The sequence below is a fragment of the Poromitra crassiceps genome (genome assembly GCF_964638095.1).
Source record: "Poromitra crassiceps genome assembly, chromosome: 13".
Lineage (NCBI taxonomy): Eukaryota > Metazoa > Chordata > Actinopteri > Beryciformes > Melamphaidae > Poromitra > Poromitra crassiceps.
Genome location: NC_139644.1, coordinates 4,164,944 through 4,188,756, shown reverse-complemented (window position 1 = coordinate 4,188,756; position 23,813 = coordinate 4,164,944). Strand labels below are relative to the sequence as shown.

General features: G+C 43.8%; 1 protein-coding gene across 2 annotated transcripts in view; it reads right to left on the bottom strand.

The window, feature by feature from the left end:
• Positions 1-23,813, bottom strand: part of carm1 (coactivator-associated arginine methyltransferase 1) — a gene marked incomplete at its 5' end in the record, with an annotated part of 73,954 nt that overhangs the window by 9,764 nt on the left and 40,377 nt on the right. For both annotated transcript variants that reach the window (XM_083650276.1, XM_083650275.1), the window contains 3 exons: positions 6,237-6,314; positions 16,220-16,332; positions 21,676-21,765. In XM_083650276.1, the coding sequence (XP_083506402.1) occupies positions 6,237-6,314; positions 16,220-16,332; positions 21,676-21,765 (281 nt within the window). The remainder of the gene's footprint in view (positions 1-6,236; positions 6,315-16,219; positions 16,333-21,675; positions 21,766-23,813) is intronic.

The following is a 23,813-nucleotide window of genomic DNA, read 5'->3' as shown; positions in this document are numbered from 1 at the left end:
TCTTTTTTTTTATATAAAAAAAGAGGCATTCAGGTTCAGCACCGCTATGCGGGCTTCAACATATGTGAGAATCCTCGTTCTCACTCGTAAAACCTGGTTTGTAGGACAACCTTAACGTTCTTCCAATTGTCTTTTTTTTGCATTTTGAGCAGCAGTCATCCAGTCCCATTGTATTGGAGAGAGAAGGCAGATACCTCTATGGCTAATATCTTCAAAAGTCAGCAACTCACACAAAACGATCTAGATCAGTGGTTCCCAACCTCAGGGTCGTGACCGTAAGTGGGGTCGCCTGGAATTCAAATAGTGTCGCCTGAAATTATTTTATTTTATTTTTACACCAGACCCAATTTAATACTACCGAAGATGATTAGGGTCACTTGCGATTATTTTTTTTAGTTCTGAGTTTAAAGTGATAATCTCTGAGATTTCTGCTTTGTTCTCTTGAGTGACACCTATGGCGATGAGTGGTAATTGCAGGTGACATCCAAACAGTGTTGCATTATCACATAATGTCACTATATACTGCAAAGGCTTCCATCAATGGACCATAGCCTCAATCATCATTGTGAGTGACTCTTCATTTAATCTTTTTTTAATTTAGATGAAAATCTTTATTCTCAGAATCCTGATTTAAAGTTATAATCTCAAAGATTTTCATCACGAGCCAAAAAAAGGTTGGGAACCCCTGATCAAGATGGATCAATAGCACTACAAGCACCACAGGTGAAAGGGAAATATGTATTTTGGGGGGACTGTTCCTTTAGAGACCGTAAAGCAACCAAGGAAACATGCTGATGGGTTTTTATCATGGAGGAAGAACTACCAAAGTTGGACATCACTTTAAAGGGATAGTTCGGTTTGTTTGAAGTGGGGTCCTATCAGCTAGTCAGATACACTAACTTAAATAGGTAGTGTTCTTGAAGCGGGGCGCAGCGTCGAACGAGATCCGGCACCCAGAGCAGCAGCCAAACCAGCCTTTTCTCTCTAAGTCCTGGGGGTCAACAACTAAACAAAAAAACGTAATTTAGCCACCTAAAACAACGGCCACCTAAACAAATCGATATCCGTGTACATGCACGCTCTATTTTGACAATAAAATTTCAGTGCTTTACTTTTCCGCAAAACAGCAGTTTCATTCGGCACTGCTTTTTCTCCCAACCGTACAACTACCGTATTCCTCCGCTAAAAGCCTGCACAGAGCCGCGGTGCTGGATTACTCCGCAGATCAGCTGTTTGTGTTATTTCTCCCAGCTTGTTAGTGAAGACAACAAATAGAATACACGAACGAAAATATGAGTGCTTTTGATAGCGAGGATGATATGCCATTCACCTTGGTGACAAGAGGATACAATTATGAACCAGAGAGAATACAGAAGAGGAACTTATGCAGAGAGTGAACAGGCAGAGAGATGCGCCTGCTGCCTAGATGCCAGGGTGCCCTGCAGAACTTTTTCACCATTCCCAGGATAAATTGTGGAAAACGTCCCAGACCAGAGAGGCCAGGTGACTTGTTGTCTCTAAAGTAAGTCAGTGTTTTATCTCTCTTCTAAGCCTTCCTGTTTTGTAAAACGCGGCTCTGTGCTCTGTGCTGGCTTTTAGCGGAGGAATACGGTAGTTGTACGGTTGGGAGAAAAAGCAGTGCCGAATGAAACTGCTGTTTTGCGGAAAAGTAAAGCACTGAAAATTGTCAAAATAGAGCGTGCATGTACACGGATGTCGATTTGTTTAGGTGGGCGTTGTTTCAGGTGTTTTAGGTGGCTAAATTACGTTTTAGTTGTTGCCCCCCGTACTTACAGAGAAAAGGCTGGTTTGGCTGCTGCGCTGAGTGCGCGGTCTCGTTCCACAATGCGCACTCACTGCTGAACACTGTACCTAATTAAGTTAGTGTATCTCACTAGCTGATAGGACCCCACTTCAAACAAACCGAACTATCACTTTAAGATGCCTCTACTTTATATTGTCTCAAGTGTTCCTCGCACGCTAGGGGTGTCACCATACTAGGATTTCAACTTCGTGGTCAACCCTATCTTACACTAGAGCTTGTTTTCCACCACGTGATTCAGATTCCATCTGCATGACGTCTGAGGGGCAGCTGTCCCAGAGCTACTCTGGAGAATGGAGGAAAGAGAGTATGCAAGAGTTTGGATGCTGATCCACTGCAGCTATCAGCAGAAGATTGATCCACACTGCAGGTATCAGCAGAAGATATGATCCACACTGCAGGTATCAGCAGAAGATCCACACTGCAGGTATCAGCAGACGATTGATCCACACTGCAGGTATCAGCAGAAGATTGATCCACACTGCAGGTATCAGCAGACGATTGATCCACACTGCAGGTATCAGCAGACGATTGATCCACACTGCAGGTATCAGCAGAAGATTGATCCACACTGCAGGTATCAGCAGAAGATTGATCCACACTGCAGGTATCAGCAGAAGATTGATCCACACTGCAGGTATCAGCAGAAGATTGATCCACACTGCAGGTATCAGCAGAAGATATGATCCACACTGCAGCTATCAGCAGAAGATTGATCCACACTGCAGGTATCAGCAGAAGATTGATCCACACTGCAGGTATCAGCAGAAGATCCACACTGCAGGTATCAGCAGACGATTGATCCACACTGCAGGTATCAGCAGAAGATCCATACTGCAGGTATCAGCAGAAGATTGATCCACACTGCAGCTATCAGCAGAAGATTGATCCGCACTGCAGGTATCAGCAGAAGATTGATCCGCACTGCAGGTATCAGCAGAAGATTGATTCGCACTGCAGGTATCAGCAGAAGATTGATTCGCACTGCAGGTATCAGCAGAAGATTGATCCACACTGCAGCTATCAGCAGAAGATTGATCCACACTGCAGCTATCAGCAGAAGATGATTCACACTGCAGGTATCAGCAGAAGATCCATACTGCAGGTATCAGCAGAAGATTGATCCACACTGCAGCTATCAGCAGAAGATTGATCCACACTGCAGCTATCAGCAGAAGATTGATCCACACTGCAGGTATCAGCAGAAGATCGATCCACACTGCAGGTATCAGCAGAAGATTGATCCACACTGCAGGTATCAGCAGAAGATCCATACTGCAGGTATCAGCAGAAGATGATCCACACTGCAGGTATCAACAGAAGATGATTCACACTGCAGGTATCAGCAGAAGATTGATCCACACTGCAGGTATCAGCAGAAGATGATCCACACTGCAGGTATCAGCAGAAGATTGATCCACACTGCAGGTATCAGCAGAAGATTGATCCACACTGCAGGTATCAGCAGAAGATTGATTCACACTGCAGGTATCAGCAGAAGATTGATCCACACTGCAGGTATCAGCAGAAGATCGATCCACACTGCAGGTATCAGCAGAAGATGATCCACACTGCAGGTATCAGCAGAAGATTGATCCACACTGCAGCTATCAGCAGAAGATTGATCCACACTGCAGGTATCAGCAGAAGATTGATCCACACTGCAGGTATCAGCAGAAGATTGATCCACACTGCAGGTATCAGCAGAAGATTGATCCACACTGCAGGTATCAGCAGAAGATTGATCCACACTGCAGGTATCAGCAGAAGATGATCCACACTGCAGGTATCAGCAGAAGATTGATCCACACTGCAGCTCTCAGCAGAAGATTGATCCACACTGCAGGTATCAGCAGAAGATCGATCCACACTGCAGGTATCAGCAGAAGATTGATCCACACTGCAGCTATCAGCAGAAGATATGATCCACACTGCAGGTATCAGCAGACGATTGATCCACACTGCAGCTATCAGCAGAAGATATGATCCACACTGCAGGTATCAGCAGAAGATTGATCCACACTGCAGCTATCAGCAGAAGATATGATCCACACTGCAGGTATCAGCAGAAGATTGCAAAACATATCCAGTAGGATATGATCCATATGCAAATGAAGAGAAGAGCTTTTTCCAGCAACCTGTCTGATCTTGCTAGTGCTTTCCTATCTCTTCCTATGTAGCCTGTTGCTGGTTGCCCCGCCCACCGGCATGATCACATGGTTTGCAAACAAGCCAATGGTCAATGGTCTCGCCCCGGTCGCCATCTTGACGTGACCTGAAAACAAGCTATTATGTTCACTCATGTCATGTGACATAGTATCTATCTGTAAAAGGGAGAAAGTGTGCAATGTTTGTTCCGTTTCCATTTTTGTCCAACTGATGTCATAGGCATTGTGACATCACCAGTGATGTCATAAGAGCAAGGCATTGTGACTTCAGTGATGTCATAAGAGCAATTGTGATGTCATCAGTGGACGAGCGGTCGAGCTGCAGGGCAGGCAAGGCCGCTGCGAGCCTAGGAATCTATCTGCGCGGGATTGCGAGAATTGCGCATATTTTTGCCAATTCCAGCAGATTTGTAATTTATAATGCGGGAGAAGTCCTGCAATTGTTTGCGCACCAACAATATCTATAATGTTAAGCCGACGGAGCGGAACGAACATTGCGGGCGAGGCCGCACAACGGCCGAGCCTAGGAGTCCTTCCCTTCATCATCAATGTATAAAAGGGAGCAAGTGGGCAATGTTTGTCTGTTTAAATTTTGGTCCCCTGATGATGTCACAATGTCTATGACATCATCAGTGATGCGAAGTTGGGCTGCGCATGCCAATAGAGCAGGCAAGGCCACGCAGCGACTGAGGCCACGCAGCGTGTGTGAGCTGCAGGGCCAGCTCGGCGAACTGCAGGGCGAGCGAGGCCGCGCAGTGGCTGAGCTAGCGAGTCCGAGCAGCGGGCGAGCCTAGGAATTGGGCGCGCGTAGCGCCTAGTAGAGATAGAGGATTCTCCCCTACTGTATATCATGCAGCCCTATGGCACCGCCTAGTGACCTGTCCTGGAACAGCGTTCACGTGAGTGTGAATGCTGGCATCATGCTTGTCTTTATAATGTGTTTTGTATGTTATGAGAAGCTGAGCTACGTGCTATCTGTCCGTACCCATGTCTTTATAATGTGTTGTTTCAATGTGTTTTGTATGTTATGAGAAGCTGAGCTACGTGCTATCTGTCCGTACCCATGTCTTTATAATGTGTTGTTTCAATGTGTTTTGTATGTTATGAGAAGCTGAGCTACGTGCTATCTGTCCGTACCCATGTCTTTATAATGTGTTGTTTCAATGTGTTTTGTATGTTATGAGAAGCTGAGCTACGTGCTATCTGTCCGTACCCATGTCTTTATAATGTGTTGTTTCAATGTGTTTTGTATGTTATGAGAAGCTGAGCTACGTGCTATCTGTCCGTACCCAGTGTGTTTCAATGTGTTTTGTATGTTATGAGAAGCTGAGCTACGTGCTATCTGTCCGTACCCAGTGTGTTTCAATGTGTTTTGTATGTTATGAGAAGCTGAGCTACGTGCTATCTGTCCGTACCCAGTGTGTTTTGTATGTTATGAGAAGCTGAGCTACATGCTATCTGTCCGTACCCAGTGGGATTAGGTTTATAATGTGTTGTTTCAATGTGTTTTGTATGTTATGAGAAGCTGAGCTACGTGCTATCTGTCCGTACCCAGTGGGATTAGGTTTATAATGTGTTGTTTCAATGTGTTTTGTATGTTATGAGAAGCTGAGCTACATGCTATCTGTCCGTACCCAGTGGGATTAGCTTTATAATGTGTTGTTTCAATGTGTTTTGTATGTAATGAGAAGCTGAGCTACGTGCTATCTGTCCGTACCCAGTGGGATTAGGTTGTTGTTGTGTTTTGTATGTTATGAGAAGCTGAGCTACGTGCTATCTGTCCGTACCCAGTGGGATTAGGTTTATAATGTGTTGTTTCAATGTGTTTTGTATGTTATGAGAAGCTGAGCTACATGCTATCTGTCCGTACCCAGTGGGATTAGCTTTATAATGTGTTGTTTCAATGTGTTTTGTATGTAATGAGAAGCTGAGCTACGTGCTATCTGTCCGTACCCAGTGGGATTAGGTTGTTGTTGTGTTTTGTATGTTATGAGAAGCTGAGCTACATGCTATCTGTCCGTACCCAGTGGGATTAGCTTTATAATGTGTTGTTTCAATGTGTTTTGTATGTAATGAGAAGCTGAGCTACGTGCTATCTGTCCGTACCCAGTGGGATTAGGTTGTTGTTGTGTTTTGTATGTTATGAGAAGCTGAGCTACGTGCTATCTGTCCGTACCCAGTGGGATTAGGTTGTTGTTGTGTTTTGTATGTTATGAGAAGCTGAGCTACGTGCTATCTGTCCGTACCCAGTGGGATTAGGTTGTTGTGAGACACTGTTGAGCCGCCGCCGATGACTGTGCTGAGGTCGTAGGCTGCTGGCATCCCTGGAGGAGAGACAACAATTACAAAACATCACACACACAGAAAAGGCATCATCCCTGGAGGAGAGACAACAATTACAAAACATCACACACACAGAAAAGGCATCATCCCTGGAGGAGAGACAACAATTACAAAACATCACACACACAGAAAAGGCATCATCCCTGGAGGAGAGACAACAATTACAAAACATCACACACACAGAAAAGGCATCATCCCTGGAGGAGAGACAACAATTACAAAACATCACACACACAGAAAAGGCATCATCCCTGGAGGAGAGACAACAATTACAAAACATCACACACACAGAAAAGGCATCATCCCTGGAGGAGAGACAACAATTACAAAACATCACACACACAGAAAAGGCATCATCTAGAGCTGCAACAATTCATCCATTAGTCGATCAACAGAAAATTTATCAACAACTATTTTGATAATTAATTAATCGTGTTGAGTAATTTTTTAAGAAAGAAAAAGACAAAATGCTCTGATTGCAGCTTATTAAATGTGAATATTGTCTGGTTTCTTTACTCCTCTCACAGTAATCTTCTATCTTTGGGTTGTGGACAAAACAAGACATTGAGGATCATCTTGGGCTTTGGGAAACACTGATCGACATTCTTCACCATTTTCTGACATTTTAGATCAAACGACTAATCAATTAATTGACAGATTAATCGATAATGAAAATAATCGTTAGTTGCAGCCTTAGTATCATCTCATCATATGCACTTTGTCTTCTCAGACAAACTATGTTCTAAGCTATTAACAGTATTTCCTGCCATATAGTGAGGAAGCCAACTGCAGAATGGCACGAAGAAAACATAAAAGCCAACCGTTTCAATGAAGCGTCTTCAGAGAAAAACCTGTCTCAGTTAGTATTGTATTGTCATTCTGTCCTCACAAATCGTTTGTGTTGCTTCTAGGGATGCAAACAATTAATCAAAGATCGATTACTTGCTCGTTAAGGATTTGCTCGAACACGTGAAATTGACTCGATCTACTATCAAACGTGTAGTCTCATATTTAATTCTGTCGGTAAAATGGTGTCTTTTCAAAGGATGTTTCAATGAACCCGTCAGCACAATATAACTATGAGCAGGCAGTCATCTCATCTCCAGCTCTACAAAGAGAGGAAGAAGGGTGAGAACGGCAACTTTTGCAAATCTAAAGCGGGCGAAGTGAACAGAACTGTAATTCTGTGTACACATACAACACGACGGCAACCGCTAAGCTCGACCACTGGAAAAGTTGTCTGGCTGAGACTGGCTCCTCCTCCTCTGAGCCTGGCCCCTCCTCCTCTGAGCCTGGCCCCTCCTCGTCTCAACTCCCTCAATAATGATTAAAATACCCCGTTAACGTTACTTGAGCTTACCTTTGATGAAATGTTGGCCGCAAAGACGTGTGTACTTTGATGGTAGAAAAAAAAGCCATTTGCCCTCCCCAGCGACTGAACCACGTCTAATCGCACAAATCCACAACCTCCTCCTTTCTGAGTTTTCTTTCTCCGACGGGATTCTGTAAAAGCACAAGCCAGGCGTGTCTCCTCGTCGGTTAGTGCAACCGATAGCACAACAGGTAATCGACATTTTGGCTGAACAAACACAGCGTGAGAAACTAGTCGACTCGGCGGGCAGCGGAATGAACAAGTTCTTTTTTTGACCGTCAGGTGGGCATTCCCGGCAGCACGTAACGCCCCTTGAAAGCTATGAATAGCAGTGTTATAATCTCAGGAGAACGAACACATATTTAGTGCATAATTAATCATTTTGAGAATTAAAGGACCAAGTTGGAGCCAGAAGGTTAATAAAAATTTAGGGGGAATCCCATCAAAACCTGGAGATTTGCCTCTGTTCATAGTACGTACAGTAACGCATCTTCCAATTCAGACAAACATGTTGGTTTCTCCAAAGACAAGAGAAGAGGAGATATCTTGGATAAAGCTCGGTACACATAAAGATAATCTGGCTGATTTTGGCCCGATTTCCCCCCTTTCGACCAAGGACAGCAAACACCCGATTATCTGATGGCTCTAAAGATGATCATACAAGATGATCCTGTGGTGTCAGGTGTGTTAAGAGTCTATTTCTCCCCACCATCTGCTCGCAAAATGGTCGGGGCCGACGATCGTAAATATGAAACCTGTTCAATATTTATGATCAAAAGTCCTCTTGTGTTTTGTGGGGAAAGCAGACATTGTGACGTGGAATGTAGCCAATCAAGAAGCGAGCTGACTGAAGAACGCGGAAGCATAACAAAATAAGGAAGAAGACGACTCGTTCTTCTTCTTCTGTTTGGTTTAACGCGTGTTCTCCTTTTCGTTCTCCGGCAGTTTATATGCCCTGTCGCACATGGCTGCCTCCTACAGGTCAGTCAGGGTACTACGTTAGATCACGTTTGATCAGGGGAGATTTCTGGCTTGGGGGACGAGACTCTAGACCAGGGATGGCCAAACTACGGCCCGCGGGCCAACTGCAATCCGCGGGCCGTTTTTAAGTGGCCCGCCATGAATGTGAACTAAAACTAAAGCTAAAACCGTTTTTCGTCTGTCGGATTATTTATTTGCTTCCAAATTGAGGAGCTGCTTCCTCTCACATCTATAATTGCTGAGATATAATAGTTACACACAGGGCCATGTCAGTGTTCCACCCACTTTTTAAGCAGTTCTAAGATGATGAAATGTCTTTTCCCGGTTTTCCATGAGCGTGTTGTCTCTATTCAACTCTTGTGACAGAGATTAAGTGTGTAGGTGTTAGCTTTTCTTCCATTGACAGTTTTACCTACCTGATATGACCTACGTGATGTGATCTACCTGATATGACCTACGTGATGTGATCTACCTGATATGACCTACGTGATGTGATCTACCTGATATGACCTATGTGATGTGATCTACCTGATATGACCTACGTGATGTGATCTATCTGATATGACCTACGTGATATGATCTACCTGATGTGACCTACGTGATGTGATCTACCTGATATGACCTATGTGATGTGATCTACCTGATATGACCTATGTGATGTGATCTATCTGATATGACCTACGTGATGTGATCTACCTGATATGACCTACGTGATGTGATCTACCTGATATGACCTACGTGATGTGATCTATCTGATATGACCTACGTGATGTGATCTACCTGATATGACCTACGTGATGTGATCTACCTGATATGACCTACATGATGTGATCTACCTGATGTGACCTACGTGATGTGATCTATCTGATATGACCTACGTGATGTGATCTACCTGATATGACCTACGTGATGTGATCTACCTGATATGACCTACATGATGTGATCTACCTGATGTGACCTACGTGATGTGATCTACCTGATATGACCTACGTGATGTGATCTATCTGATATGACCTACGTGATGTGATCTACCTGATGTGACCTACGTGATGTGATCTATCTGATATGACCTACGTGATGTGACCTACCTGATATGACCTATGTGATGTGATCTATCTGATATGACCTACGTGATGTGATCTATCTGATATGACCTACGTGATGTGATCTACCTGATATGACCTACGTGATGTGATCTACCTGATATGACCTACGTGATGTGATCTACCTGATATGACCTACGTGATGTGATCTATCTGATATGACCTACGTGATGTGACCTACCTGATATGACCTATGTGATGTGATCTACCTGATATGACCTACGTGATGTGATCTACCTGATATGACCTACGTGATGTGATCTACCTGATATGACCTACGTTAGGGCTGCACGATATATCGTTTACACATCGACATTGCGATGTGCGCATGCGCGATAGTCACATCGCAGGACGTGCGATGTCAAAAGCAAATTAACTCGTCATGTTGCTTGATAAACTCTCACTTTAGGGGTAGCCTACTGAGTGAAATGCAGGCTCTCTCAAAGGAGAGAGATGCCCCGCTACTGTACTCACTCATTTAATGCTTAGCTTCAACACAACAAACATGCACTGAGAGCAAAATTGAATTGTTTTTGCTTATGTTGCGTTGCTGACAGTAGCCTGTCTGTAAACGATGTGGTTGCGGAGGCGGACTTGTCCACAGCTTGCAGCGCACTCGCATACAGCAGGCTGGCTGCTGTAACTCAACATGTCCGTGGAGTGGAGATATTTACTCTTGAAACACCAAAAAGCAAGACCGCAACTTATGACACGAAGGCTAAAGTGATTACTGAGAAGTTGTCCGTGTATCACCGCAGCTCTCTCTCCCCCTCAGTCTGATGATGCATCAGATGATAGCAGTAACGTTACGGTAGAGGTAATCATACATAGCGACTCATTTACACAAAACATGTCGGTGAAAATAAAAAGACAATAGACATAGCTGGGCAATTAAATGTATATTTATTACTTTTCACGAATGAATTGTTTGTCACCGGTCGGCTGCATGTGAATCCTCGTCTCTGTACTGCCCTGCGTGCGCTCAAAAACCGGAACTCCCCAAATGCGGAGCGTACCACTTGGTAGTTTCTGGAGGGGGGTCAGACCAAGTGTGTGAAGTAACCGTGTGAAGTGGCAGCGGTGTTTCATTGTTGATTTATTGAAACAATAGAAGAACGAAAGAAGTTGAAAGCAGTGATTATAATCAATTAAATCTAATGTTTTTCTGCAAATAGCATCATTGGGAGGTAGATTCTGGCACTCAATATTAGGGGTGGGCAATATATCAAATTTATATCCATATTGTATTGTGATTTGAGACTATATGGTCTTAGATGTTGGATGGTAATATGGTGATACAGCATACATGTTGTCTTTCCCTGGTTTTAAAGGCTGCATTACACTAAGTGAAGTATAGGCTAGTGACATTTTAAAGTAGAATGTCATAACTCACTTTTTCATGTATGTAAGTCATGGAAATCCATTGGTCAAAATGTGTATGCACCCTGATAGATGACGCTCTGAGGCCTACCAGTAGGTCACAGCCCAGTGGTTGAGAAACATTAAAATACCTAATTTCCCCTCCAAAATCAGATGGACTCCTCTACAAAATCATCCCAATCATTCTAGAAATATTATTTTCTTTCAAATAGAGCTAACCTGGTGAAAATCTGTATTTTTTCATATCGCAATATATATCGCATGGGCGGGGAATATCGCAATGTCAGTTTTTTCCAATATCGTGCAGCCCTAACCTACGTGATGTGATATACCTGATATGACCTACGTGATGTGATCTACCTGATATGACCTACGTGATGTGATCTATCTGATATGATCTACGTGATGTGATCTACCTGATATGACCTACGTGATGTGATCTACCTGATATGACCTACGTGATGTGATCTACCTGATATGACCTACGTGATGTGATCTATCTGATATGACCTACGTGATGTGATCTACCTGATATGACCTACGTGATGTGATCTACCTGATGTGACCTACGTGAAGTGATCTATCTGATATGACCTACGTGATGTGATCTACCTGATATGACCTACGTGATGTGATCTACCTGATATGACCTACGTGATGTGATCTACCTGATGTGACCTACGTGAAGTGATCTATCTGATATGACCTACGTGATGTGATCTACCTGATATGACCTACGTGATGTGATCTATCTGATATGACCTACGTGATGTGATCTACCTTATGTGACCTACGTGATGTGATCTATCTGATATGATGTGATCTATCTGATATGACCTACGTGATGTGATCTACCTGATATGACCTACGTGATGTGATCTATCTGATATGACCTACGTGATGTGATCTACCTGATATGACCTACGTGATGTGATCTACCTGATATGACCTACGTGATGTGATCTACCTGATATGACCTACGTGATGTGATCTACCTGATATGACCTACGTGATGTGATCTACCTGATATGACCTACGTGATGTGATCTATCTGATATGACCTACGTGATGTGATCTACCTGATATGACCTACGTGATGTGAGCGCGTTTCTGCTCCTTTTCATAGAATCACCCCTCTGTGATAGACACGCCTCTCTGTCACTGCTTCAACCTCAACGCTGTGTGTGTGTGTGTGCCTCTCTGTCACTGCTTCAACCTCAACGCTGTGTGTGTGTGTGCCTCTCTGTCACTGCTTCAACCTCAACGCTGTGTGTGTGTGTGCCTCTCTGTCACTGCTTCAACCTCAACGCTGTGTGTGACCTACGTGATGTGATCTACCTGATATGACCTACGTGATGTGATCTACCTGATATGACCTACGTGATGTGATCTATCTGATATGACCTACGTGATGTGATCTACCTGATATGACCTACGTGATGTGATCTACCTGATGTGACCTACGTGAAGTGATCTATCTGATATGACCTACGTGATGTGATCTACCTGATATGACCTACGTGATGTGATCTACCTGATATGACCTACGTGATGTGATCTACCTGATGTGACCTACGTGAAGTGATCTATCTGATATGACCTACGTGATGTGATCTACCTGATATGACCTACGTGATGTGATCTATCTGATATGACCTACGTGATGTGATCTATCTGATATGACCTATGTGATGTGATCTATCTGATATGACCTACGTGATGTGATCTATCTGATATGACCTACGTGATGTGATCTACCTGATATGACCTACGTGATGTGATCTACCTGATATGACCTACGTGATGTGATCTATCTGATATGACCTACGTGATGTGATCTACCTGATATGACCTACGTGATGTGATCTATCTGATATGACCTACGTGATGTGATCTACCTTATGTGACCTACGTGATGTGATCTATCTGATATGATGTGATCTATCTGATATGACCTACGTGATGTGATCTACCTGATATGACCTACGTGATGTGATCTATCTGATATGACCTACGTGATGTGATCTACCTGATATGACCTACGTGATGTGATCTACCTGATATGACCTACGTGATGTGATCTACCTGATATGACCTACGTGATGTGATCTACCTGATATGACCTACGTGATGTGATCTACCTGATATGACCTACGTGATGTGATCTATCTGATATGACCTACGTGATGTGATCTACCTGATATGACCTACGTGATGTGATCTATCTGATATGACCTACGTGATGTGATCTACCTGATATGACCTACGTGATGTGATCTACCTGATATGACCTACGTGATGTGATCTATCTGATATGACCTACGTGATGTGATCTACCTGATATGACCTACGTGATGTGATCTACCTGATATGACCTACGTGATGTGATCTACCTGATATGACCTACGTGATGTGATCTACCTGATATGACCTACGTGATGTGATCTACCTGATATGACCTACGTGATGTGATCTATCTGATATGACCTACGTGATGTGATCTACCTGATATGACCTACGTGATGTGATCTATCTGATATGACCTACGTGATGTGATCTACCTGATATGACCTACGTGATGTGATCTACCTGATATGACCTACGTGATGTGATCTACCTGATATGACCTACGTGATGTGATCTATCTGATATGACCTACGTGATGTGATCTACCTGATATGACCTACGTGATGTGATCTATCTGATATGACCTACGTGATGTGATCTACCTGATATGACCTACGTGATGTGATCTACCTGATATGACCTACGTGATGTGATCTACCTGATATGACCTACGTGATGTGATCTACCTGATATGACCTACGTGATGTGATCTACCTGATATGACCTACGTGATGTGATCTACCTGATATGACCTACGTGATGTGATCTACCTGATGTGACCTACGTGATGTGATCTATCTGATGTGACCTACGTGATGTGATCTATCTGATATGACCTACGTGATGTGATCTACCTGATATGACCTACGTGATGTGATCTATCTGATATGACCTACGTGATGTGATCTATCTGATATGACCTACGTGATGTGATCTACCTGATGTGACCTATGTGATGTGATCTACCTGATATGACCTACGTGATGTGATCTACCTGATATGACCTATGTGATGTGATCTACCTGATATGACCTATGTGATGTGATCTACCTGATATGACCTACGTGATGTGATCTACCTGATATGACCTACGTGATGTGATCTATCTGATATGACCTACGTGATGTGATCTACCTGATATGACCTACGTGATGTGATCTATCTGATATGACCTACGTGATGTGATCTACCTGATATGACCTACGTGATGTGATCTACCTGATATGACCTACGTGATGTGATCTATCTGATATGACCTACGTGATGTGATCTACCTGATATGACCTACGTGATGTGATCTACCTGATATGACCTACGTGATGTGATCTACCTGATATGACCTACGTGATGTGATCTACCTGATATGACCTACGTGATGTGATCTACCTGATATGACCTACGTGATGTGATCTATCTGATATGACCTACGTGATGTGATCTACCTGATATGACCTATGTGATGTGATCTACCTGATATGACCTACGTGATGTGATCTACCTGATATGACCTATGTGATGTGATCTACCTGATATGACCTACGTGATGTGATCTACCTGATATGACCTACGTGATGTGATCTACCTGATATGACCTACGTGATGTGATCTACCTGATGTGACCTACGTGATGTGATCTACCTGATGTGACCTACGTGATGTGATCTACCTGATGTGACCTACGTGATGTGATCTACCTGATATGACCTACGTGAAGTGATCTACCTGATATGACCTACGTGATGTGATCTACCTGATATGACCTACGTGATGTGATCTATCTGATATGACCTACGTGATGTGATCTACCTGATATGACCTACGTGATGTGATCTACCTGATATGACCTACGTGATGTGATCTATCTGATATGACCTACGTGATGTGATCTACCTGATATGACCTACGTGATGTGATCTATCTGATATGACCTACGTGATGTGATCTACCTGATATGACCTACGTGATGTGATCTACCTGATATGACCTACGTGATGTGATCTACCTGATATGACCTACGTGATGTGATCTACCTGATATGACCTACGTGATGTGATCTACCTGATGTGACCTACGTGAAGTGATCTACCTGATATGACCTATGTGATGTGATCTACCTGATGTGACCTACGTGATGTGATCTATCTGATATGACCTACGTGATGTGATCTATCTGATATGACCTACGTGATGTGATCTACCTGATATGACCTACGTGATGTGATCTACCTGATATGACCTACGTGATGTGATCTACCTGATGTGACCTACGTGATGTGATCTACCTGATGTGACCTACGTGATGTGATCTACCTGATGTGACCTACGTGATGTGATCTACCTGATATGACCTACGTGAAGTGATCTACCTGATATGACCTACGTGATGTGATCTACCTGATATGACCTACGTGATGTGATCTATCTGATATGACCTACGTGATGTGATCTACCTGATATGACCTACGTGATGTGATCTACCTGATATGACCTACGTGATGTGATCTATCTGATATGACCTACGTGATGTGATCTACCTGATATGACCTACGTGATGTGATCTATCTGATATGACCTACGTGATGTGATCTACCTGATATGACCTACGTGATGTGATCTACCTGATATGACCTACGTGATGTGATCTACCTGATATGACCTACGTGATGTGATCTACCTGATATGACCTACGTGATGTGATCTACCTGATGTGACCTACGTGAAGTGATCTACCTGATATGACCTATGTGATGTGATCTACCTGATGTGACCTACGTGATGTGATCTATCTGATATGACCTACGTGATGTGATCTATCTGATATGACCTACGTGATGTGATCTACCTGATGTGACCTACGTGATGTGATCTACCTGATGTGACCTACGTGATGTGATCTACCTGCAGTGCATATCATTTCTCTCACCTGATATGGCCATCCCCTGGCTCATACTGTAGGCCCCCCCGGTGTTCCACATGGTCTCGGAGGGGGAGCTGTAGTGGGAGCCGGGAGGGGGGGTGGGGCTGGTGCCTGTGTACCTGCAACACACATGTTACACCCATAGTAGTCTCTTCAAACACATTCTGCCTGTCCGTCTGTACTACAAGCAGCAAGCAGGGGAAAGTTAGTCAGAACGGAAAGGGAAGCTCAGGGGAAATAATGAGTGGTGATAGGGGGAATGTCCCGGATGTCCCGCCTAAAGGCAGGTGATTGGATGGAGAAATAGTATTCCTCCAATCACCTGCATCGGGATTCGGTCTACATGTGTCATGATTAGTCGAATACCCAGGGCTCGACACTAAGGACCTCCCATCATCCCGGGGGACATTACAAATAGCGTCAGGGACGATGAAAATTAATTTGGGGACGGAGCCAGGACGATAGTTGAACAAATAAAAATAGCCTAAACACACACGCTCTGCTCGTTACAATGATACAAATGACACGAACGCAAATGAAACCTCTTTACCACACACACACACACACACAATGCGGGCAGAGAGACAGACAGACAGATAGCGTGGAGCTCATGGTGCACAAAGTGTCTGAATCTTATCTGAGGCTGCTTTACCTTTGTGATAGTGTCTGAATGTTATCTGAGGCTGCTTTACCTTTGTGATAGTGTCTGAATCTTATCTGAGGCTGCTTTACCTTTGTGATAGTTTCACTTTCATTTGCTTCAGTCGGACTTTGGCAGTTATTTTAAATGCGCGGATGCATCGCTCCTAATCATCCTGCCTCGTATTCCCCAGGGGAGCGCGTTTCTGCTCCTTTTCATAGAATCACCCCTCTGTGATAGACACGCCTCTCTGTCACTGCTTCAACCTCAACGCTGTGTGTGTGTGTGTGCCTCTCTGTCACTGCTTCAACCTCAACGCTGTGTGTGTGTGTGCCTCTCTGTCACTGCTTCAACCTCAACGCTGTGTGTGTGTGTGCCTCTCTGTCACTGCTTCAACCTCAACGCTGTGTGTGTGTGTGCCTCTCTGTCACTGCTTCAACCTCAACGCTGTGTGTGTGTGTGTGTGTGTGCCTCTCTGTCACTGCTTCAACCTCAACGCTGTGTGTGTGTGCCTCTCTGTCACTGCTTCAACCTCAACGCTGTGTGTGTGCCTCTCTGTCACTGCTTCAACCTCAACGCTGTGTGTGTGCCTCTCTGTCACTGCTTCAACCTCAACGCTGTGTGTGTGTGTGTGTGTGTGTCTCTGTCACTGCTTCAACCTCAACGCTGTGTGTGTGTGTGTGCCTCTCTGTCACTGCTTCAACCTCAACGCTGTGTGTGTGTGCCTCTCTGTCACTGCTTCAACCTCAACGCTGTGTGTGTGTGTGCCTCTCTGTCACTGCTTCAACCTCAACGCTGTGTGTGTGTGTGTGTGTCTCTGTCACTGCTTCAACCTCAACGCTGTGTGTGTGTGTGTGCCTCTCTGTCACTGCTTCAACCTCAACGCTGTGTGTGTGTGTGCCTCTCTGTCACTGCTTCAACCTCAACGCTGTGTGTGTGCCTCTCTGTCACTGCTTCAACCTCAACGCTGTGTGTGTGTGTGTGTGCCTCTCTGTCACTGCTTCAACCTCAACGCTGTGTGTGTGTGTGTCTCTGTCACTGCTTCAACCTCAACGCTGTGTGTGTGTGTCTCTGTCACTGCTTCAACCTCAACGCTGTGTGTGTGTGTGTGTGCCTCTCTGTCACTGCTTCAACCTCAACGCTGTGTGTGTGTGCCTCTCTGTCACTGCTTCAACCTCAACGCTGTGTGTGTGTGTGTGCCAAGCAGCATGTCTATCCCCACGCTCGCTCTCTCTCCATCTGTTGGTCTCTCTCTCTCTCATTCGCACACGCTTTACCGTTATATTAGACCAGGGCTATTCAACTGGCGGCGGATGAGTTAAAAAAAAATATATATATATATATTAGGGCTATCAAAGTTAACGCGATAATAACGCGTTAACGCAAATTCCTTTTAATGCCACTATTTTTTTTTACGCGTGATTAACGCATGCACTTTCTTTGAAGTTTGAGCCTTGGTCCGACCCGTAGTTTGGGAAATCAGGAAGCAGTAACGTTGATAGCAAGCAGAAACAAAGCTCCGTGAGCAGAAAAGGGGGAAGAAAATGGGTATATTGGCAAGTTCAGCTTCAAATTGAGAAAGATGTCCTGCATTTTGGGTGAGAGAGAGGGAGCGCGTCAGCTCTCCCCGTCTGTCTCGTCTCTCACCGTGGCAGAGAGAGTGAGAGACAGACGGAGAATGGGGGGGGGAGACAGAGAGGGAGAGAGAGAGGCAGAGAAAGCGAGCGAGACAGACAGGCAGTGAGAAAGAGAGAGGGAGGGCGATCAGACCAGAGAGAGAGACCGCCGGAGAACGGGAGAGAGACCGAGAGAAAGAGAGAAAGAGAGAGGGGGGAGAGAGCATGCACGCAGCTTCTCCTGTCTGTGGCTCGAGAGATGTAGAGGATAGCACCATTAACTTCACACAGTGCAGCCTGAGAGATGTGTATTCCCCGTAACTAGTAGCAATAATAACAATATTACCAATGGCCAAATACTTACCCATACTAATGATAATAGCTACTACTCATATTAATACAACAGTGCATCTTTGCACAAATCTCTCAGGTTTAAGGTAGCCTACCTCGGCTTAAGGTAGATTTAGAACAGATTAAAGAAATGTGTGATTAATTTGCGATTAACTATGGACAATCTTGCGTTTAATCGCGATTAAATATTTTAATCGATTGACAGCCCTAATATATATACAATTAAACCTCATTTACTTATTACACCCAACTGGTTGTTTTTCAGATGTGATGTGTGATGTAGCCACAAAAAAGGTGCAATATTCATGTTTTTCAGGAGATGGCGCTGTGATGTAGCTAATCAAGAAAGATGCATTATAAATGGTTTTTCAGGAGATGTGTGCTGTAGCTAGCTAGGTTCTAAACAAGAAGAGAGGCGTAGCTAAACACAAAAGATGCAATATTCATAGTTTTTCATGAGATACTCAGTATTTCATACTGTGCTAGGTTCTAAACAAGAAAGAATGTTTACAGTTGTTTTCCTTTCCTGATGCACTATAAATGCTGTGGTGTAGCTAAGAGATGACAGAATTGACCAGATTATATTTCAAATGGCTGACATGTGTTGTAGAATACTTAGATTTGTTTAAAATGTGTTTACTTTTGGGGCTTTTGTTGCACAGAAATTAAGCACTTTTAAATGAAAATTAAGCTACCGGTACTTTTGCAATGTAGTGAAATAAAGGTTTTGAAAATGTGGTGGTGCCTTGTGTCAAGTGTACATATAATGGGATTAATAGCTCGGGGAACGGTCCGGCCCCCGGCCCCTTAGGTTTCTGACAATGTGGCTCCCTGAACAATTTAATTGAATAGCCCTGTATAGACCTTATTCGCTAACCCCAGACAGCGCCATATTGTTGACATACCGTCCTGCAGCTGACAACGTAACGGCCTTATTGTCGTTTCTGTTCCATTACAAAATAGCGATAGTGATGACAGCAATAAAAAACCCAGAGTTGTTGTTTGTATGCTGTCGTTAATGCCTGTAATAATAAACAAAAGAAAAAACGAGGTGAACAGACTTTGCTGTGAGGAGCTGTCAGAAAGTTTCACCTGTCTCTCTCCCAACTATCCACACACCTCTCCTGTGCTGACGTATCCTCCGTCTCGCTCCCTTCACGTCTGTGGACGGTAGAGATAGAAACAAACCACGGGGACTTTATTGCTGTCATTACTACAGCCATGCCTAACGCAGGTCACCATCCGAACACAATTGGAACGATACAGGTAACGCTAACGGCGGCTAGCTTCCTATAAACGCTGCTCTCACATAGGTTGTCACTTAAAGCTGCAGCGCTATGTCGAGAATATGGCGGCGGTGGGCGTCAATCAAATAAGGTCTATTAGACCATTCAATTAGCAAAGAAAAATGACAATCACGTGAAAGATCGCCCAACAAAAGCAACCGACAGTGGACTCAATCGCAGATAGCCCATATATTTGTCCCGGCCATCGCCGAACCCTACTGTGTATAAATAATAGTGAACCAATAGATAGATGGATAGATTAGATTTAGATTAGATTTATTTCGAACATGGTGAAAAACAAAACATAACAAAGATAAAGAATAAAAGAAATATAGGCAAGAAAATGCCCAGCAAGAATAGTCAATTAGGATTCACAGCATACAGTTTACAGCAAATTCACAATCCATTTACATGTGTTTATCATGCCCGAAAAGGAGTAGGTAAAAGTCAATACTTATCAAGTCCTACCCCCTTATTTTATATCTATCCACCTTATTTTTGGCGGCCATTTTGCCTTACGTTAAGTATGGGTTCTATTTCCGGTGTAACCAATTTAGAAAAAAAACATGTCTAGAGGATTTTACCCTTTTACAGCAGAGCCATTCTGCTCTGCGTTCGGGTGCTGGGATAACGTAATGCATTGTGGGTAGTCGGCTACTAACTGTGGCTAATGTTAGCGGCTAGCTAGCTATGTTACATGTCAGTAAAACGCCACCAAATTGATTTAACTTTTAACCATTTCGAGTAACACACATTTCGAGTTTCCATACGGACCTCCAGCGTTGGTTAGTTGTTTATAACGTGACTATATTTATAACTTTTATAACGGACTCCAGCTTCCGGTTTATAATTCGGGTCGCGGCAACAATGAGTCACGCTAAACCGGACCTTGTACCCACGATTCTTTTTTACAGTGGGGCATTCAAAAATAAGGTGGATAGGCTTAATATGAAAGTAGAATTATAATGTAATAACACATTATACTACTGTAATAAGAGATGTGTGCATACTCACATTATTTCCATAATAATATCACATACTATAGAGTTGTGCCTAATACATTTCTAGCATACTATATAAACATACTTAAAAACACACACACAAACACACACACACACACACACACACACACACACACACCCCTACATACATATTTACAAACAAGCACAATTGAATGGAACAGTTAGGTTATCAAATCCATTCTGTATCTTTTTAATATCAAGTCTTTAAACCCACTTCTGGATTAGGCATACAGTATGTACCAAGAGATTTCATCCGCCATTTATTTTCCATAGACATTTCGTAAAATGCTTATAAAAAGAGTTTTACTTCGTCAAACCAAACGATTTAGATATATTTAGAAACAGGAGAGGCCATAGACCATTTCACATGGACCAACAGGTAAAAAAAATCTGATTAAAAAAATATATTTTTCCAAATGTGTTTTTTTAAGCTTTGGTTTGAGTGAAAGCTGCCCTCTGCATCGTTACAAGGAGCCAGCCGCCCCTCTCCAAGATCTTAAGTGGTATGACCCACACGTCTGCTTACTGGGCCAAGCTACCAGCTCACCTGAAGAAGGGGTTCTTCAAATCCAGGAGGTTGCTGGACTTGGAGCCCGTCTGGTCCACCTGGGCAACAATACTGATGTCGTAGCTTTGTCTGGCAGAGAGGACGACAGTAGGCTCATGAAAATATGCTAATTTGATTTTAAATGCATTTTTCCACAGCACTGGAAGATTAGGCAACAAAGCATACAATCAAAACAACAATCTAAAACTTAGCAAGACAAAGAGTAAAGCTAACATAATGGTAAAACATAGCTTGTTATTGTGAATATGATGCACATTTACTGTAAAATTCATGTAGCTGCTTGTGGGCAATGTTCTCTGTTTCCATTTCCGTGCCACTGATGATGTCATAGGAGGCATTGTGACATCACTGATGATGTCATTGGTGATGTCATAAGACTGTTGTCATAAGAGCAAAATCATCTGTTGACATCACTGATGACGTCATAGGCACTGATGTAAACTTAAAGGACGGCTTTACCGTGGGGAATATGAATATATATTAAATCTCACGCCCCTAAGGTTTTCGAATCCGTTGAAATTTTTGAAATTGCTGGTTCACTGCCAGAGATATCAAGCATCTCTCACATATTTTTTGGGCCAGCCGACGCGTTTCGCGTCATCTGGCCCAAGTCCGCCTTGCGGAAGTCGAGGACCTATGAACTACAATTGTTGTGAGCCATGGTCCCGCCTCTAGAGGTCCTCCACGCCCCTTCAGAGGTCTTGAACAAAAACAAAAGGCAGCCATCTTTTTCCACCACCTAGCCTGCTGTAGCTAGGTTAGCTTTCCATAGCTCCTTGCAAAGAGACCATATCTCGGGAAGGGAAGCACGGACAGACACGGGACTGGCGGCATTGGAAAGCTCGTCAAATTTTACATCTAGTAGTAGGTGCGTTGAAGTAACGAAATCAACGCTGAGCAATGTACCCGTTTTTACACATTTTTACATAAAATAGTTACAACATCAGATGCGTGTAACTCCTACGAAAATGCCTTAAAATGCATGAATTTTTTTTTATGAAGACATCTCCCGACATATATACTACCGTTTAAATTTGGTGCAATTTGGAGGCAATTTTTTTTTAAAGTTTTTCTTGTTCTACTAAATCTTTTTGTCGAAGCCTTCTTCTTCGACTTTTATGGCGGTTGGCAAGCATATATGTGCATTACCGCCACCTACTGGAGTTTGATATCAGCCAAATGCCTGAGGGGTGGGCGTGGAAACGAAGGCCACGCGAGCCCAGTGCATTGTGGGAAATGTAGGATTTCGGGTTCCCGCACCCGCCCCTCCCCTCCACCACCCCCCCCCACACAGAGTGGATTTCCGGTGATATCTCTGGCAGTGAACCTCCAATTTCAAAAATTTCAACGGATTCGAAAACCTTAGGGGCGTGAGATTTAATATATATTCATATTCCCCACGGTAAAGCCGCCCTTTAAGGGGCACTCACCCCCCCCCCAGCACAGCTCAAGTTTCTCATAATTGTCCAACTCAAAAAAGTCAACATAAATAGAGGACATTTTACTAAAGAGTACTGCTTCTCTTGTCAATAAACCCCATGCTCTCTCTCTCTCTCTCTCTCTCTAGCCTGCTGAGGGTACAATGCTCTCTCTCTCTCTTTCTCTCTCTGGCCTGCTGAGGGTACAATGCTCTCTCTCTCTCTCTCTCTCTCTCTCTGGCCTGCTGAGGGTACACTGCTCTCTCTCTCTCTCTGGCCTGCTAAGGGTACAATGCTCTCTCTCTCTCTCTCTCTCTCTCTCTGGCCTGCTGAGGGTACAATGCTCTCTCTCTTTCTCTCTCTCTGGCCTGCTGAGGGTACAATGCTCTCTCTCTTTCTCTCTCTCTGGCCTGCTGAGGGTACAATGCTCTCTCTCTCTTTCTCTCTCTCTGGCCTGCTGAGGGTACAATGCTCTCTCTCTCTCTCTCTCTCTCTCTGGCCTGCTGAGGGTACAATGCTCTCTCTCTCTCTCTCTCTCTCTCTCTCTCTCTCTCTGGCCTGCTGAGGGTACAATGCTCTCTCTCTCTCTCTCTGGCCTGCTGAGGGTACAATGCTCTCTCTCTCTCTCTCTCTCTCTGGCCTGCTGAGGGTACAATGCTCTCTCTCTCTCTCTCTGGCCTGCTGAGGGTACAATGCTCT